The 20,970-nt window shown below is 37.8% G+C and overlaps 1 protein-coding gene and 1 non-coding gene across 2 annotated transcripts in view; both read right to left on the bottom strand.

Moving 5' to 3' along the window:
* Positions 1–3,143: 3,143 nt before the first annotated feature.
* Positions 3,144–20,970, bottom strand: part of LOC140151499 (uncharacterized) — a 29,379-nt gene continuing 11,552 nt past the window's right edge. Inside the window, exons 6-11 of the mRNA XM_072173856.1 lie at positions 20,454–20,589; positions 13,329–13,385; positions 9,560–9,724; positions 7,449–7,583; positions 6,853–6,967; positions 3,144–5,002 (exon numbers count right to left, since the gene is read on the bottom strand). Of these exons, the coding sequence (XP_072029957.1) occupies positions 4,929–5,002; positions 6,853–6,967; positions 7,449–7,583; positions 9,560–9,724; positions 13,329–13,385; positions 20,454–20,589 (682 nt within the window). The 3' untranslated portion in view covers positions 3,144–4,928. The remainder of the gene's footprint in view (positions 5,003–6,852; positions 6,968–7,448; positions 7,584–9,559; positions 9,725–13,328; positions 13,386–20,453; positions 20,590–20,970) is intronic.
* Trnav-gac (transfer RNA valine (anticodon GAC)) lies at positions 3,422–3,493 on the bottom strand. Its single transcript has one exon. It is a non-coding gene; the product is annotated as a tRNA-Val (tRNA).

The following is a 20,970-nucleotide window of genomic DNA, read 5'->3' as shown; positions in this document are numbered from 1 at the left end:
AGCAAACTCAGAGCAAAATAAGCTGTGTCTTCTCTCAGTGAGAGCGAATTCACTACATAATTAATATATACATAATTAACATATTCACTACATAATAACATATAACATACTTTTTTCGTCGACATTTCACTAGTAAAGACGACGAAGAGCGAAGTTTAAAATACAAATTTCATCTTGCATTCTCCTTTAGGGGTTGTGCAATAATTATGACCACCCCGGGGTATAATTTCCCAACTGCTCGCCAAACGGACCCCCCCCCCTCCTCCCTCCGTCAAAATGCGCCCCCCCTGCACATGCCAAATATTTGGGATCCCAAATTGCAAACCTTAAATGATCTACATGTATGTTGCGAGTGCAGTGAGCAGATTAAATTTGCATATTTAAGCGTTTCCGTACTGTTTTCCTAGGCTTTTTAGAGCGGTTTTTTAAAAAGGCACCCCATGAATATATGCCAAAAGTTGCTTGCCCATATGTGACCATATTAGTCAGATTTACCATAAATATTTGGAGTATTGGTGCATGGCTGGCACACATCGTAGTCAACTGTGCATTTCTTGACCTCCTTATAAAATCAATAATTCATGCTCGGAGCCAAGGAACATTCTGTCTGATTAGTGCAGATTGGTGTTTTATTTTACTTGAGAACATAAATACAAACACTAGATGAATATGGCGCCGCGATGGAAGGTCAGGTGGGATGTCAAAGGTTTTCGTAACTTCAAATACTACTTGTATTTCATACCTTGCCTCTGTCGTGTATTTCCTTCGTATTATTGACAGCAAGTCCTAATTTTGACATTGCTATATTGCAACATGTCATTTCATATCAAATTAGTAGACTTTTTTTGAAAAAAACATATCACTGGTGCCTGATGGGAAATACCCGTCCGCCATTTCATAAACCGGATCGTTTTTGTCTGGTGTATGTGCCCTGGTGTATTGAGGGCGCGCTATGCTCTCATTGAACAGGCAAAGTTCGCAAAACTAACAACGTTGTTATTTGCCAATCTCAATTAACATGATCAAGGGGTCGAATATGAATAATGGATCGATAACTGGCCTCATTTTCTAGCTAACAAACAAGCGGCATGTTTCATAGGTTTGCGTTGCTAATAGAACAACCGTGAATTTAGTGTCACCCCCTTGATATCACGTTAACCTGGACAAGAGAGGGGTTAAGAAAGCCACCCATATCAGGGCCACCCATCCGCCTCTGAACAAGGACATAGCGCATAGGATGCTAGAAGTTATCATTTCACTGACAAAGGTTATAACATTTAGACTCAGACAATAGACTAAAAATCAAACACAATAAATAATCTGTAATTTCTAATTGCACTGTGGTAATTTATTTCAGAGTTCTCTCGTTTTTATAATACAATAATCAGGTGCAAAAGTCTAAAAAAATATTTCATTAGAAAGTCTTTAATATCGACTATAATATAGGTATAAATATTTAAGTATATATTTATTTATTTATTTATTTATTTTAAAGGGGTATTTTGTGATTATAATAGCACATTCTTTTATGGTATAGTTCAACATGTTCAATATATATCCGCGAAAAGAGCCAAAATTTCCAAATTCAGTTGATTCAGACATACAGGGTGTCCCATAAAAAAATACCGGGCGAATGAATTTGGACGTAAGTCGAGTCGAGAAATAGACATCAAAATCTAAAAATCAGCGTGTATCCCATCTGATTTTGCATCTTATACGCTAATTTGAGTGAAATCGGTTGACTGATTGCGAAGAAATGAGCGATTACATAACGCATGTGTCAATTCACTTCATTCCAAGTTTGAAAGAAAGATCATTCAACACAATGCGCACTAGTGGTTATGGGCTTCATATTTTGTTCAGCGAAATCCATTTCGTTCTTTTCAACAATCTGTTTCTTGCAAAACATTGAATTAGGTTTTGTTCAAATTTGAAAACCTGTCCGATATTGAAAATGAAAGCTTGCATGCAAGATAATGCTCGGTATATCTTTTTTCGTTAATGTTACATAAAGAATTATTGCATAAAGAGTTCCAGCTGGCTTTAAAAATTTCTCACACACATTAATTTTTTGTGAATATGTCCACGAAATTGTAATGCAAATTTTAAATCTTTTAAATCTTCAACATTAATGTTGCATGCATGGCATCAAAAATGACACGTAAAGTTGTAAGCACTTGATCATTGTCATTCTTGGCTCAAATGTTCTTTGGAAAGTTAAAATATAGCATATTTGCACAACCTAAAGAATTAAAGTTGGAAAGCTTCCAATTGCAGAAATCAAAGTTTTCTTGGACAAACTGTTATTCATATTCATTGAAACCATGAATAACATAACACCGTCTGATTATAAAATAGATAATGTGGACTAAATTTAATGAGATACACAAACTTTAGGAAGCGATGAGCGAGTATGAAAAAAGCGCCTGTTGATCAAACTTGGAATGAACTGCATTGATGCGCGCATTATTTAATCGTTAATTTATTCGCAACCAATCAACCGAATCAAATAAAATTTTCGTATGTGACCCACAATAGAATAGGCTATGCGATACATTTTAAATTTTTTGTTTTTGATGTCTATTTATCAACTTACGTTCAATTGTATTCACTCGGTAATTTTTTCCGGGACACCCTGTAAGTTGCGTGTATTGAATAATGTCTTCGTCAAACCACCCAAACACGATGTAGTCCTAGTTTTTTGGTGAAATTTGAGGGGATGAGGATACGGACTACAAAGTACCCCTTTAAATTTATTTAGTAATATTATGAAAAAATATAGCACGTAGTAATGTATTTAGAGTATACAATTACCTTTATCTTTAACTCCATAAGGTTTTATAGTCTTGTTTAGATCTCAAACGATATAAATATTTTTACTCATTTTGTTTTTTCATGATTATTACAGAGTTTCATATTTCCTTAGCATATACATGTAGCAATTGGATATACGCTATTTGTTACTTACACCATAGTGCATGACGAAGATAGTATCAACGATGGTATTATGCTATGCTGATTCTTAATAATTCCAAGAAAAAATAGTTATTCTGCTTTTTCACATGATAATAAAATATAGTTTCATGACTTAGGGGTACTACACCCTGCCCAATTTTTGTGCCTATTTTGCATTTTCTCAAACAAAATTATAGCGCATTGGAGACAAGTAAGATATGTATATTATAGGGGCAAGGACTACAACTACTACATTGGAAATGTTATTTCAGCACAGACAACAGTTGTGGAGTTACAGTCAAAAATGAGGGAAACCAATATTTGATCAATAAATCAATAACTACTTGCCTTGATACAGGGGAAAGAAGAATTACGCATCGCACACTAGCACAATTAAACATGAATTTACAAGTGGAAACATTACATGCATAGGCAGATATTCCAGAGTAAAAACTCCGGACATACCTGCCTGTGCGGGGATTCGAACCCCAGACCTCTCGCTTGTCGGGCGAGCGCTCTACCACTGAGCTACACAGACTGTCCCTGATAAACAGGACTGAATGTTTCCATGTTCCAGTGTATGATGCGTAGGCCTCTTCCCTTGTTTACTTGCCTTGAGTTGCTGAATTTTCAGTGCAGTAGTTGTAGTCTTTGCCCCTATAATATACATATCTTTCCTGTCACCAATGCGCTAAAATTTTTGAGAAAAATGCAAAAATAGGCACAACATTGGCCAGGGGTGTAGTACCCCCTTAAGGGTAGACTATAGGTATTGTAGGTCGAAGCAACCAAAAGTAAGATTTTCATTATCTAAATCAATATATTATTGAAAAATAACACTTTGATGTTTTGCAAAAGTTCATTCTACAAATCATATACTTTGAAAATTGCTTGATTTATTGCTGTTAATGAGTTATGTACGTTTTACAAAAGTGTTCTTGTTTTAGCCCTCTTACAACATAACTCAAGAACCACAGGACCTACAAAAGTATATCTGTGATATACTTCTGCACGCTCGCTATGAAATGATCAATGCAATTTTTGCCAAAGCACCATTCGCAAGATGCTGTGAACTACCAAATTGCAAGTTTAAAATAGTTGCTAACCTTAACTGGTGCTTCTAAACCTAAGAATTATACGTGCAGCTATTTTAATTACCACCTTAACTCATACCTTATTCTATAGACACATTCTTATTGGGCTTATGAAGTATTTTAGAAATTGTTTATGCAAAGAGGTTTCAGTTGCCTAGCATGGTTCATCATATGGGGGGACGACCATGATGTGGAGGGCACCGGGTTTGATTGGGTGGCACAAGCCGTTTTTCGGCAATTTTCTAAAATTTCAGATCGATTGGGTAATTATGTTTGTGGCGCTTTTGTACGAAATCTACAGATTCTAAACAAAATTTATTATACTTATTTGAATAAAACAAACCATTTTTTGTAGATGTACACGGTTTCACCTACCGTGCGATTGTAGATTGTTTAGAGAAAAAGGTACTGTTTTTAGCCGCATTATTCTCATTTAAACGATTCAAGTCAAATATACAAATGTTAATCAAATTAAATCCTACATTTTACAAGGAATTACCTAGGGCTTAGAATCGATCAGTCCAGTTGTTGCTGTGCACCTCAGGAGAAACCTCCAATTGGTTCACATAGCGCGTGTGGGTATCGCATTGACACGCACGCGCTAGAGTGTGCGATATCGTGTCATATCACACGGATAAGAACCAATAAGGTTGCAAGAATATTCTCAAGTTTAAGAATGTTGAATAAGCAACAACAACCACTCTATTCCGACAAGAATAGTGATCTCCATTTATGCCTGTGATCTAGCAAAATAATTGGTAATCGTAACTTTGAACATCATAATTCACTTCCAAATAAGTAATATAAAGAATAATAGTAAACAAACAATACTATATCGTAACTCTTCACTGTATACTCAAGGCACAGGCTCCATACACTCTATGATTTCACTGGTTCTTCGTACACTCCCGGTTGTTGTGGGTTCATCGGTTGTGCTTGCTGTTGTGTGTAGGCTGATAAAAATAATAACAAAAACAATAATAATGAAAAGAATCTTACTATAAATAGGGAAATGTTGTATCTATCTATCTATGTATCTATGTATAGTGTATAAAGGCTCCGTCAGTTTCGATCCAAATGTCGCCAAATTCATACGGGAGATTGAGGAACTTACCGGGACGGTTATGCGAAAATTTGGTTGGAAACGGGCAAGAATTGGCTGCAAAAACAGTGAAAATATGGGTAAAAACGGGGTTTTTGTTTTGAAAATCGGTTACCAGCCTACGCGTCACTGCAGCTGGCCGGCAGCGCGTCGCCGTCGCGTGCGTAATGCGCATTACGCCAATGCGCGCGTAAACGGCGCAGAGCCACACGCCGCGAGCCAGAGAGCAGTGGACATGGTGATAATACGGAAAGAAGAAAAAATAATAAAGGATAAAAAGGTACATGGACGGGTCACGGGATGAAGCGGTACTATAAAGAAAAATTAAATTAAAATGAGGACAAAAAGGTACGAGTAATTAGACCAACGGGTTAAAGTAACTAAATGAAACGGGAACGAAACAAAGAAGGAAAGAAACTATTCTGGAAATGTAAGAAAAAAAGAAGCTAAAATAATGAGAACAGAATTAAATACAAAACATGAAAACGGGAAATCACAAGCAGCAAATAAAAAAAGATGCTAAAAGGGAAATGTAAGAAAGAACAGATTTAGAAAATAATGGGAACTGGGTTAAATAAATAAATAACATGGAAACGGAAAATCACAAGCTAAGCAGAGGAAACTAAAAACGAAAATGTTAGAAGAGACGGATTTAGATAAATAAAAATGTACCTTTTCAATGATTCTACCTGTTCAGTAATTTTTCCTGTTATAGTGAACGCTCCCATTTACTCATCTAGCGGGGACCCGCGAAGCGCGGGTATCCCGCTAGTCTTACTATAAATAGGGGAATGTTGTATCTATGTATCTATGTATCTATCTATGTTTGCACATAAAGGCTCCGTCAGTTTCGATCCAAATGTCACCAAATTCATACGTGAGATCGAGGAATATACAGAGACGGTAATGCGAAAATTTGGTTGAAAACGGTCAAGAATTGGCCTCAAAATCAGTGAAAATGTGGTCCGTTGCTATACTAGGTAAACAAAAAAAGGAGTCAGTTACTAAGCTAGCCCTGCGCGTCGCACGGGCGTATCTAATGCCAAGCCGCGCGCGTAGCGCAGCGATACCGCGCGGGTAACGCAGCACTACGCCATGGCACGCGTAAACGACGCAGAGACACGTAATGAATGATATTAACGACCGTAGCGTAATAAATACGGGAAAAAGTACAAACAACATGAAGAGGTAGGCCTACTATAAATAAAAAAGAAAACAAAATGAGGACAAACAGGCTGTACGAGTATGTGGGTTATAGTTAGTCACAAAATGAAAACGGGAATAAAATAAGCTAAAGAAGGAAAGACACTCTTCAGGAAATGTAAGAAAAAAAAGGGGAAAAAAAAGTGAGCCGTTATAATTATGCAAGATAATGTTGCATTCAATTACTTTTATTTTCACTAATCGTCTGATATTTTTAACTCTTTATGACCATTTTACTATTGAATACTTTAATTTTAATAAACATCAGTATAATTTTGGGAGTTCAACGAAATGGGTTCATCATGACTAATAATAACATATTTTTAATAAAATTCGACTATGGCATAGTCTATAGCTATAATATATTTTATTGAAAGCTCAACTTGTAACGTTCACGTGGCCACGGTTTTGTGGGAAAGGGTCAAAATATTCCTTGGAAGAAACCATGACATTTATAAAAAAAACCATAATAAAGGCAAGAGTCAGACACTGATTTACCTGGTGGCTGCACATTAACAGGAGGAGCCTGGTGATAGGTTGTTGGAGGAGGATAAGCCGCACCAGAAACCATTGTCACTTGAGGACCAGGTGGAGCAGGTTGTGCATAAGTTACCTAGTGTTTAAAAATAAGCATAATACGTTATTATTAGTGCTCATTTGTTGGTCAGAAACAAATTGAACAATACGACCACACAATTATATTACATGTTCAACACTACCCAAACTAACATTGACTACAAAAACACATGAGAAAAGGGGGGTCAACGTTTGGTATTGACGTCAAAACTTTGAGGCAAGTGTTTCGCTCGCACATCTAAGCGGGTATTTAAGCGCGTACGTACGCCCGGGCTTTGAGCGTCCACTTGCTAATGGAAATTGCGTCCAATGAAATTTGCACTGACGTCACTGCCACATCAGGGTGAAAACAGTATGATACAAATGAACGTGAGAAAAATAGGTCAAAATTTAGTTTTATTTTTACTGTGGAACTTTTCACAGACATTAGGGAAAGATTTGTGTAATTCACGAATTTATTTTTAAAACACAATAAATTTGATAGATCGGTTAATATTGTGATGATGAAACTAGCTTACTACAGTGGTCTGCGTGGCAGGGGTAGAGCTACGACAACAGCCAGAGCAGCAGTAGGCTGATGCAACGATAGCCAAGATCATTTCAGCCAATCCCGTCAGAGCAGATAAGGCGTGCATCGCCATGATCGCTTTTTGCTGAAAACGAAATATAGAATTAACAGAACAAATAACAATAATAGTAATAATAGTAGTAATAATAGTAATAATAATAATAATAATAATGGCAAAATACAAAAATATTTTGTATGGTATCCTTGTAATCATTTTCTCGCATGAGTCTGCTCAAGTATGTAGAGGGAGAGGGTTGTACCCCAAGCTATACATTGTAAAGTAAGGGCGTTGCTATCTCCACCCCACCCCACCCCTCTTCGTAGTTCGTGTTACAAAAGATGCCACAATAAGACGAGGGTTAATTGGATACACAAACAATATATTTCTATAGACCTTTTTCTCTTCTTCCCATCATGCACTATTCCAGGGGGTATGAGAGTTGCAAAATACATCATCTCCCCGGGGGGAGTGCAGAGTTATGTTCATTACATTCTGGAATACGGATATTTCGGCTGGTGCCCTCATCACAAAAAAAGGAATCCCCGATAATCATGATAATGGCGCACGATCACTAATACCTTTTGGGGGCAAAAAACCCAACATTTTCTATGCCTTATTGACATGGTGCACAGTGACATCGCCCCGATATCTTCATGGTAGAAATCGCCATGGTAGGTTGAATCCACAGCCACACATGGCCATTTTATTTAGACCTTATGAGATGCATAATTAGCGAAGTGACCTGACTAAGGCTACTGACAATAGACGGGGTAATTGATTTCTCGCTGTGTGAGTAAGCTTGTATACGACATTGCGGTCAATGGTTATACTGTCTCCACTTGAGTGAGTGCCGCTATAGCCTGCTGCGCGCTGTAGTCCATACAGGACCAACGCAATATAAAATTAGAGTTTTGGTCAAATTTTGAGTTCAAAGCGCACGGCCAATTTTCAAAGCGCACGCTAACGACTATCATATCTGTTCAACACGTATTTTCAAGTGTATGAGACCACATCTGGTTTCTTGAGAAAAAATCATTTACGGGAGATATTCATCATTTTCTAACCCAGTATCCGAAGATTTTCGTCTGATATCAAATTCGTGCATAGCAATTCACGTGTATCGATCCCGTGTATTCATTTTAATGTCTCTGCTGCACCAAATAATTATTAGCCAGGCGATGTCGGTGTGTGGTGTCGTCGCGAAAAAGAGTTTCCTGTTATTGAAACCTAACTTTGTATACATAGACCTAGAGGTGAAAAACTAATGACGGGACACGCAGTGATATAGAGGGGAAAAGGTCAATAGCATTGCGTGTGTGTGTTCGCGCGCATGTATGCATTGCTAATAGTGCTGAGGACTTGACGTTGCGTGCATGACGAGGACCTAGACACGGGTCCTCGAACTTGAACTTACACCGGGAACATGTTCCTATATTTTATGATATACCCGACTTTTTGAGGCCTTGACAACACACTGACAGACAGAGGATATTTATATGTATAGAGGCCTTGCATGTGACGTATCATCCCGTAAATATGGCGGACTACTCAAATGTATTCAACAAAAGCATGATTGCAATCTACCGTGACAGTTCGTCTCACACATATAACCCTGTACTACGATCAAATAGGTTGATGACAACATTTGATTGAATGGACTATACTCCGCCATATCTACGGTGAAGGACACCGGTTCAAATCCTTTGTTTGGAGCTAATCAATAATTTCATGCAGGGCCTCTATATACAAGGACGGATGGCGCGCGTGTAGGGTGTCATACCTAAAGGGCGTGCTTTAGTGTGTGGTGCAGGAGGGTATGTGTGTTGTGTAAATGTATGTGCCCATATTCAAGGTCTTCAATCCGAAGATGATCGTGTGTGGACGGGGTTGGGATGTGACACAGGTATTGTTAAATATGACCACAAAGTCTGGGGGGTGTGCCCCCTCAGTCGTTTGAAAATTTTACAAAGTGGGCGCCAAATGAAGCTATTATTGTGTAAAATGTTAGTTGGAAAAAACCTGCCCATGCCCAGAATTGCAAATTTCAAACGTATACTTACGCGACCGCAAGAAACATCATAGTAGTTATACCAATCAGTATGATGATAACCTCCACAGTAAGCCCAGCCGAGATGGCGTGCGTTACCAGCTGCAGCAGCATCATATATCATCTGTGATCCGGCACACACTGCAGATATGATGGACATAACCATGTAGGCAATAATCTGGTGGTGAGAACAAACATAATTGAAATACATATCAGTTGTAATCTAATCACACGTAGCACCTTTATCGAGGGCTTAGAACCAGACCTTCACAATGTGCTACTCACGAAATGAACATTAAGTTGACAAAATAACTTTCTGAGATATTCCAGATTTGAAATCCTTATTTTATACCCTTTAAAATCTTAGGATGGCTCTTTGCAAAAATAAATATTTCCTCAAGAATTTCATTTTTTTTTAAATTTAATTTTGTCGTGTCTAGTGGACCTTGGCGATATTATGCTCATTTTGTATGATAAGGTCGTTATGAGTTAAGACTTTCTGGCTCTCAACCCTCAATATGTGTAAATTAGAAACAGATCTGAAATTCAGTTGGGATATGTACATGAACCCCTTGGAGCTTGTAAATTCATGAAATATTTTGAGGTATACAGTACAACTTGGGAAAAAATAATAATACTGTCGAGAATAATGAGATTCCTAGTGAAATATTTTATTTTTTTAGATTTTATCGAAGGTACACTAGACCATAACATTCCGTTGTATATATCAAAACAATGTAGATACCAGGGTGCTGTTCATTACTGGTACCAAAGCTTTATATATAACAGAAAGCAATATCTAAAGTCAAATGGTCCCGACGTCCCGTCCTCACAAATATAGCAATGTTCCGCAATTATCACTTTTAGGACCCTTAAAGGCTCAAGTTGAAAAACTTCATTTCACAGGGAAAGATCAGACAGCAGATCAGACCATGGCCAGACGGTACCATGAGTAGGTTTATTTCAAATAAAAGACATGGATAGTCGTGGTGTGATGTGCTCTGAGTAATTTGATTTGATGATTTATCTTTATGTACAATAAAAAATCTATTTCATGAGACATTTTAGGGATTCGCCTTTCTTGCATCAACTTGATCAAAAATAAATTGAATCATTTCTAATTTTGGATCATGTGGGAATTCCCCTGATATTGTAAAGTGAAGATGACATGTCATGGGATTCCCCTCAGGAAGTGATGTCATATAAAAGGTTAATGCTATAATTAAGACTTGGGAATTCCCCAGATTGCAGCATAGTGTGAAGGTAGTAAATGGCTATTAATAGAATGGGGTTTTTTTTCAGTGCTTGGTACATGATTCTTCATAGTTTATAGTGTTTATCTGAGCTAGCTAGCTAATGCTTACAGTCCAAAGAAAGGAAATTGCGATCCAGAATTATTGTATGTAGTCAATGTACTACTACCTGCCAGTGTTGTCGGGGAAGATCTAGAATACGTCAAAGAATGTACTTCTTTCTAGAAAGGAATATATACAGGGTGAGTCAAAAATAAGTGCAATAGAGAAAAGAATCCATTTTTATTTAAGAACCGAGTTGAACCTTTTAGGTTTTAAAACATTAATTCTTATACATAACACATCCATTAGAGATCATGTGTGAAAAATGTTTGTCCAAGACACATCTAAAATGTTAGCCCACTCTGTGTAAGATAGATTTGGAACAACTGCCATTTTCTTAACCTCATTGGCATTGAAATAAAATTGAGCACCCAAAGTGTTATTGTCATGATTATTTGTTTATATTTCCATTTTCTCTTTACTTTAAAGATGTTTATTCCCTATTAAAAACATTTAAATTGGTAGGCGGGTTTTTCATATGTCGAAATAAAATGCGCGCAAATTGAAGTGGAGTGAATTACAAAATATCCAGTAAGTTGGAGTCGAGTGAGGTATGAAGGACTTAAAGTAATGTTAAAAAGTCATAGAAAAAAATTATTAAAGTAACGCAAAAATCAACCTTATTTAAGTTAAAGTCAGTTTCAGAGCTGTTGCCTTCATCGTGCATTGTGTGCTCTCATTCAAAATACATGGTACCTCGTTGGCCACATAATGATATTGGTTATCGCAGCAAAAGGACTCATAAAAATTTAACGGTAGCAGCGATCTACCTTATTTTTTCACAGAAGGTGACTATCATGACTATTGAGTATGGCATTTATAAAAACGTTCGATAATGGGAAAGTTTAACTTGGTTCTTACAAAAATATCGATTCTTTGCTCTATTGCACTTTTTTGACTCACCCTGTATTCTTCTGTCGACTTGCTGAAGTCTGGTTTTTCGATACCACATATCTGTCAATATAAGTGGGGACAATTGCATCGCAGTCCTGCTTCCTGAAGATATTGTGTAAAAGGTGGAAATAGCACCATTTGTGGAGAAAGCAGCGCAAGGAGTTAAGTTTGGAGAAAGCAACGCAAGGAGTTAAGTTTGGAGAAAGCACCGCAAAGAGATAAATGTTTGGAGAAAGCAGCACCATTTTTGTGTGAGGATTTTATACGCAAGGGTATGCAAGTGTACGAAGGACTTCGCTGATTTTCGCAGGACAAGTGATTTACATGAGCCGTCCAGAACATTGCAAGAACTCTATGATCACCTACAAGACTGCTGGTTAAGTACTGAGTAGTTAAAAAATTATGATTGTGTGATTATTTTTGTATATGCATTTGTTGTATATATTGTAGCAATCATATTTTGCTTTAAATTAAAGACTTAGATTTTGTTAGCTTAATCAATCAGTGTATTTGTGTTCTGCATTCGTGTGAATTTGGGTAAAAGGTGATTTATATGACTCGTAACAATGGAAATAATCATAATTATTATGAGCTAACTTTACCCTGGGCCATCCAATGTACCATGAAGTACAACTAAACACAGCCAAAATAAAAAGTCTCCACTAGTCTCATCCCCATTTAATCTGATGTCTGAGTCTGATGAGTTTATGGCAAAATAATTTATATAATAATTTTCTTTACACATTCCTTCAAAGGTTGATACCAAATTTGATATCAAAAGTTTAATCATAGCTGCTCTGCAACGATGATCAAGTTTGATGTTCTAGATTCTAGATGAGTTGAAGCTTGAGCGTGTAACAAAAACTCAATTGTGAGCCCATGGTTTAATGGTGATGGTATACCAAAGACAATTGAATTGTGAAATTTTCACGTTTGCGTAATATTGGTGTAATGTAACGAATAAAATTAACTTTTCCTCAAAGAGAGTATATAGTTTGATAAATTGTACCATTAATTTACCATTATATTATCTGTGGTGCCCTAGTTTGTAAAACGCAAACGGAACTGTTTATAGCAGTGTCACAATTTTGGTTTTGTAATTTGAAAATTTGAAAATGTAAATTACGATATAAAAAGTACTGTTTTTTATGTCTGGTGTGACGGTGCAGATGTAATATCGTCATGTCTTTTACTTAGAGGCCCCTGGTCTTCGTTAATTTAGTACCACAATCTCGTAAATACATGTTTTGTATTGCGTATTGGAGTACTGGAGCTCCGCAGATCCCCAAGTAATATTCAGTCCAAGTATTTATTTTCAGGGACAGTTGCTGCTGGCCTTGTTGGCTTTTAGACTACTCCATCATAATCATTGCTGTTTGTATGTTATTTTGTAATTTGATTATGGAAATAAACTTAACATCTATTTCTTTAATGGTCTTCCACGCATCGGCGCTAGCTCCTTGGACATTATGTGCTATACAACAATATGATGTTGAATATTATGGTATATCTAACGCTCCAAACATCACTTACCACACATCTGTTTTGGTTCTTCGATACAACACCAAGAATACCTGTTACAACGTAGAACTGAAAGAAAAAACATTGCACTTGTTAAGGGGGTACTACACCCCTGGCCAATTTTGTGCATATTTTTGTATTTTACTCAAAAATTATAGCACATTGGTGACAAGTAAGATATGTATATTATAGGGGCAAGGACTACAACTACAGTACTGAAAATTCAGCAACTCAAAGCAAGTAGTTATTGATTTATTGATCAAATATTGGTTTCCCTCATTTTTCACTGTAACTCCAAAACTTTTGTCTGTGCTGATATAAAATTGCCAGTGCAGTAGTTGTAGTCCTTGCCCCTATAATATACATATCTTACTTTTCCCCTATGCGCTATAATTTTTGAGAAAAATGCATAAATAGGCACAAAATTGTGCAGGGGTGTAGTACCCCCTTAAGTGAAATTATACTAAAATAATTTAATTGTATCCCATTTGGTGTAGTCATGCGAATGATTTAATTGTATCCCATTTGGTGTAGTCATGCGAATGATTTAATTGTATCCCATTTGGTGTAGTCATGCGAATGATTTAATTGTAACCCATTTGGTGTAGTCATGCGAATGATTTAATTGTATCCCATTTGGTGTAGTCATGCGAATGATTTAATTGTATCCCATTTGGTGTAGTCATGCGAATGATTTAATTGTATCCCATTTGGTGTAGTCATGCGAATGATTTAATTGTATCCCATTTGGTGTAGTCATGCGAATGATTTAATTGTATCCCATTTGGTGTAGTCATGCGAATGATTTAATTGTATCCCATTTTGTGTAGTCATGCGAATGATTTAATTGTATCCCATTTTGTGTAGTCATGCGAATGATTTAATTGTATCCCATTTGGTGTAGTCATGCGAATAATTTAATTATATCCCATTTGGTGTAGTCATGCGAATAATTTAATTGTATCCCATTTGGTGTAGTCATGCGAATGATTTAATTGTATCCCATTTGGTGTAGTAATGCGAATGATTTTCAATGATTACAGTTAAAAGGGGTATTTCGTGATCAACAGCCTCATCCCTCCACTTTTCACAAAAATATGTTGAGATTTTTATACCACTGGAAACCTCTGGATACATAATGTTCATGTACAAACAAATTCTTGCAGATTAATTCGTTTAGCAAAAATATCCTCAAATTTGAATTACGTTCTGGTGTACCAGAACGAAATTTACAACAGTGGCCTATGGCGCAGTGTAATACACATAATCATGCATAACTCGCAAACGCAAAATCAGAATCAACTGTAATTTTGGGAATAAGCCTTTTTCGTGGATATCTACAGAAAAATATCATAAAACGAAGATGTTAGGATCACGAAATCAAACATAGAATACAATTGTAAAGTTTCCATGTACCATAGCTGCGGCGTATCAGACTGATTTGAAATGCGAGTTATTTTCAAGATTTAATTAAGAACAACATTTCTTTTCATTATAGACTTTTTTATAGTCTATATTTTCTTCATTTCAGCTTAATTTAGTAGTTGTCATGGTTGTGTGTTAATTCCTATTACTATTAGATACGTTGTAATAAAACATGATTTTCAATATTTGTATATTAATTTTCTCTGAGGGCTTGCAGCAAAATTGATATTTTATTTTCCTTGGTATGGGTTTGTGGCTAGTAGTCAGGTAATGATGATGGGGATGATGATGATATGATGATGATGATGACGACGACGACGACGACGACGACGACGACGACGACGACGATGATGATGATAATGATGACGATGACGATTACGATGATGATGATCTTGTCTTGTCTTGTGCTAGTACTACTCAACACCCTCAAAATTGAGAGTCAACCGAGTAGGGTACGTGAGGCGCACTGCGACTGTAGACTAGTTGTTTTGCAGGTGGTTCTTTGTTGCTTGCTTGAAGGATTCTTTGTCGTCGATGTTGGTTAGGTTAGATGGTAGTTTATTCCAGTCAGTTAATGTACGGGGATAAAGGAGTATTTGTAGCAGTTTTATTTGTTGAAATTGGGATAAAACTCTTTGCTGCCTGAGATGTATGTCGTAAATTCCTCTTGACCGGGCGCAGGGTGTTTCGTACTGGAATGGCGAGGTGACCTGCTACAGCTTGATGAAATATGGTTAGTCTGTCCACTTTCCTTAGTGTTTCTAGGCTCTCCCAGTGTAAGTCCTTTTTTAATGCGCTAACGCTTGTATTTCTGCCATACACCCTTTTACAAATCGTGCAGCCCTGTTTTGAACTGCTTCCAATTTGTTGATTAACACTTGAGTGTGTGGGTCCCACACGGAGGAGCAGTATTGTAAGATTGGGCGCACTAATGTCTTGTATGACATTTCCTTTATGTGTTGTGGACATGAATGCAAATTCCTTCTCAGGAAACCCAGAGTCCTATTTGCCTTTGTTGCAACTTTATTTATGTGTGAGTTCCAGGATAAGTCCTCGGTCAGATCTACCCCTAAATAGGAGTGAGATGTTGTTTCATTCAGTATTATGTTGTTTAAGGTATATGTGTTGAGATGTGGTGATCTTGCATGGGTGACATGCATAACATAACATTTTTGCGGATTGAACTCCATCTGCCATTTTGTTTGCCATCTTGTAAGTGTATCTAAGTCTGCTTGTAATTTGCCAGCGTCCTCAGGCCCGGCTACGGTAGTATACAAAATGCAATCATCGGCAAACAACCTGACATTTGTGTTGATGTTGTCCGGCAGGTCATTGATAAATAGGAGGAAATCAATGGGCCCTGTTACGGTACCCTGTGGCACACTTGAGTCCACTTTGACCCAATCTGAGCATTCACCATCAATCACCACGCGTTGTTTCCTACGTGTTAGGAATGCTTCTATCCACTTATGTATGCTACCTCTGATGCCGTAACGCCATAATTTCAACAACAATCTCCTGTGTGGTACCTTATCGAATGCCTTTGTAAAGTCCATGATGATTATGTCAACTTGATGTTTCTTGTCTAGTTCAGCTGCAATATCTTGAATTGTGGAAATTAACTGTGTCTCACATGAGTGACCCGATCTAAATCCATGCTGTTGATTGCACAATATGTTGTGTGTGTCCAGATGGGTCATAATATTAGAGTGAAGTATGTGTTCGAACATTTTACTGCAAACAGATGTTAAGTTTACAGAACGGTAATTTGCAGGGTCTGTTTTGTCCCCTTTTTTATAAATAGGGGTGATGTTGGCACACAACCAATCTTCTGGCACTACTCCCGAATCCAATGTTAATTGGAATAACACTGTTAGCGCTGGACTGAGTTCTTTTGCCGCCGTCTTTAACACCCACGGAGAGATCTCGTCTGGACCTGTAGCTTTGAAAGGGTTGAGGTCAGACAACAACTTACAGACCCCTTCTTCTCTGATGGTTATGTTAGGCATTGATGGAATATTGCTCTCTGGCTCTGTTGGTAGGTCCTCAAGTCTCTCCTGTGTGAATTGCTTTTGGTATTGACAGTTTAGGAGTTCAGCTTTTTGTTTGTTACATGTCACTAGACCACCGTGCGCATCTTTTAATGCTGGTATACCTGACGAATCATTTTTCAATGATTTGATGAAGCTCCAGAATTGTTTTGATGATTCTAGACACTTATCTCTTATGTATCCCCTGTATGCTTTCCTAGTTGCCTTTTTTATTTTCCTCCTAAGTTCTTTAAAACTCTCCCAGTCTTCTTGACTGTTACTTTTTCTTGCTCTGTTATACGCCCTTTGCTTACGTTTGTGTAGGCGTTTTAATGTTTGATTGATCCATGGTGTGTAATTTCTTTTCCGCACCATTTTTGATGGCACATGTTTATCCACTGCCTGCAACAGTCTAGATTTGAAAATGATCCAGAGAGCATTTGCATCAGTTTCAGAAACGTTACCACTCTTGAAATCACTACTGATTTCATTTATGTCAGCTTTCAGCTCATCAATGTTGGCCTTGTTATAGAGGAAAATTTTCCTAGGCTTTTGCTTGACAGTGGATGGTTTGGAATGAATACTTACAACCGGGATCCCGTCGTGGTCGCTTATGCCCGGTAAGAGTCCAGATTTGACCACCAGGGATGGATTTTTCACAAATAACAAATCCAGGGTATTTTTACCCCTCGTGGGACCCTCCACGACTTGTTCGAAACCGCAATCATTCGCAATATCTATGAGATCTCTACACATGGGGCCTTTTGGTGAGCCCGGGCGAACTGATTGAGTCTCCCATATGATATCGCCAAGATTGAAGTCACCTCCAAGCCATACATTACTGTAATTGTCAACCTTAACCCTGGCCAGAGAAGTTCTGAGCATGTTCAGATCCTCAATTGGTGAACTGGGTGGCCGGTAAAAGGACCCTACTAAGATGGGCTTGGATCCTACAACGCTAAGCTCAATCCACACCAGTTCGCAATCGGTATCTAAATCATGTCTCTGGGCGTGGATCATGTCACTTTTGACAGCAATTAGAACGCCACCATGCGGCCTTCCCTTAATTTGAGGTCTGTCTTTCCGATACACTGTGTAATTATTGGGGAATATTTCGCTACTGTAAACAGAGCTGTCAATCCATGTTTCTGTCGCAATCAAGATGTCTGGATCATCGAACTCCAAGCATGTGGCGAGTTCGGCTGTTTTCCCTCTGATGCTTTGGAAATTGATTACCAGTATCTTGGTTGGCTTGTATGGTTTCTTATTAGTTTTTGTTTTATTGTCTTTTCCTCCTGTGTGTGTCCTTTACTCTCTTGATGTTTTTTACTGAACTTTGTTTGCGGGGATGAGGTTGCTATCGGAGATGATAATGGTTGATCAACATCTGCATCTATGTCAACTGCATCAAGACTACTGAAACTGTTAGTAACATCTATGGAGTCAGATGAAAAGAGACTTGAGGCTAAATTGGGCAAACCACACCGGCAGCAAATCCACGAGATATTACTGTGCTGCTCTAACACCTCATAGATGCCAGTTTTCATCCCCATGCAGTTAACATGATACCACTCGTCGCAACTATCGCAACAAACCGCACGTTCTCCCCATAAGCATGCTTTTTGGCAAATATTACAAGGAAATTTACAACTTGGCTGATTACTAGAATCAACTGACACTGGGCCTGGGTTAGGTTGACAATCCCCAGACTGCAAGATTATAATCATACACATGTACATCAAAGCCATTTTGTTTGGGTGTTTTGTTGCGTGTAAATACATATTAATACTCTTGTTAAAGTTTAACAGTTTTATTTGTGAGGGGTAGGCAGAATATAAGAACTCTGGGTAGAATTGAATTCTCATTAGCACCAGTTGCGTTTCCGTTTTTACTGACTTCTCCTCCGGCAGTGTTAGGCCCTTCTGCCATGTCTGCCCGGCTCCAATCAGTGTTGACAACAATATCATAAGAAAGGTAACGCTACTCACGGTTGCAGCTGGTCTGCTCATATTTGCATACAAAATATAACAAATATATCAATGACTGGTTAAGAAAAGGATACTGCAGTCACCTCGCGCAATCCATTAACTACTAAACCCCGCACCCGGCCGTTGGGAAATCTCTACTCCTCCATCGCTATCCACTGTGTCTCCGCCATGATGGAAATTTGGTGTGTCACGTAGATTCAATCTGACTGGTTACCGGAAAATAATCCTTCCTGTCTCCTTCAATCTTAACCATTAAAGATCTAAAAATGGTTTCAAACTAGTCTCTGGTAGTTTTTGGTGGCACTACTACCAAGATTTGGGGCAAACTATCCCTAAAAGATGTGAAATTTTGGGGTATAAAATGTTCAGTTGCTCCGATGTTTCGAACAACGACTTGCTCCAAGCAGTGCGCCCGCCCTGATGATGATGATGGATGATGATGATGATGATGATGATGAACAAATCAAATCAAATCAAAGATGATAATGATAATGATGACGATGACGATGATGATGATGATGATGATGATGATGATGATGATGATGATGATGATTAATACACAAACGACAAAGAGGAAAAAACATTCTATTTTTAACATGGAAAAATTTGACCTCTTATCTTTTCGCAAACTGAGATTATGCATATCTTATCTCTTCAATAAACATTGTAAAAGTCGATTTGGCCTTGGCACGGGCCCTTGCTGAAAATATGTCACATGTTGTTCGGATTATAAAGACACAGTTTGTTGACCCTATAATGTTTATGCACTCATAAATTGACCTCTGAGTGTATTGGGTATAAACGCATGATCCTCTATAACAGCAGGTTAACTTTCTTGTTGAATGGAGGCCTCGAGGTCACTGAACTGTGTATTTGGAGATGATATATTTTTTGGGTCATAGCACACGTGTTAAGCAAAAACATATACATGAGAAGTAAGCAGGTTACTACAAGAAACATGAGTGGCAAACATTAATGTTTCATATTGCCCCCCCCCCCCCAAGCAATGTTGGAGCCAATACTAGACCAATTGTTCCTGTCGCAGTATCAAAACAACATTGACTGGTGGGTGCGGGAGGGGGTTGAGAATTTCATACTAAATTAAATCCCTCATCACTGCCATCATCGTCACCATCACGACTCTAATAATCATCTGACATCAGTTGTATTATCCATCATCATCATCATCATCATCATCACCATCATCATCATCATCATCATCATCAACAACAACAACAACAACAACAACACAACAACAACAACAACATCATCATCATCATCTAAACCATCATCATCATCACCATCATCATCACCATCATCATCATCATCGTCGTCGTCATCATCATTTACACTATAGCCACACAAATAGAAATCTTACATTAACTGCAAGTCATCAGAAAAACAAAATATTTTAAACAAATTATTGTTTTATTACTTGCGCACAGTTTGCAACAACAACATCAACTGCTAGATTATGCTCAAATGAAAAATAATATAGACTTTCAAAAATCTATAATGAAAATATATTTTGTTTAAGAGGGGATATGATATTAAATCAGTTTTGATGCAAAGGGTTTTTAGTTTTCCCATGCAGATGTGGCATATATACCTATATATACATTATAAATACTCAATCCAAAAACGTTTGGTAGACTATACAAACATTAGGCCTATATTTAATTTCCAAAACTTACACAGACGCTTCCCCAAATGTTCCAGGCCATCCTGTACCAAGATCCAAGAACGAGAACAATAATTCCCAACACAACCAGAATTCCACCGGCACAAATCTGCATGATTCCTGTCACAAGAGCAGCCTTTTTGTTATACCTGTGTTTAGAGATCGTGAAATATTTACAATTACGCGGGTAAAGTATTTTCCAAAGTTCCTTTGACAGCGTTAACCATCTCGTATACGTGCGCGACGTCAAACGTGCGCATTGGACCTTGTTCAAAATAATACGCGCTGGACGGCTAGCAGTACGCTTAATTTGTAAGAGGAAATCTGAATAACACTTTTAGGTACGCTCGTCGGAATTTGAATGGGGGTGATTTCTGCTGAAGAAACCTGATTCGCGAAACACACAAAACATTAATTGACCCAACGACGCGCCTAGCCTCGGTTCGAGGCGTTAAGGAGGCTGTGTACTCTCAGACATGCATGTAGTAAAAGTGCAATAACTTTGTAATTATTCGCGCAAGACATATAAA

Source organism: Amphiura filiformis, chromosome 4 (genome assembly GCF_039555335.1).
Source record: "Amphiura filiformis chromosome 4, Afil_fr2py, whole genome shotgun sequence".
NCBI classification, from domain to species: domain Eukaryota; kingdom Metazoa; phylum Echinodermata; class Ophiuroidea; order Amphilepidida; family Amphiuridae; genus Amphiura; species Amphiura filiformis.
This window is presented reverse-complemented; position numbering and strand designations above follow the sequence as displayed.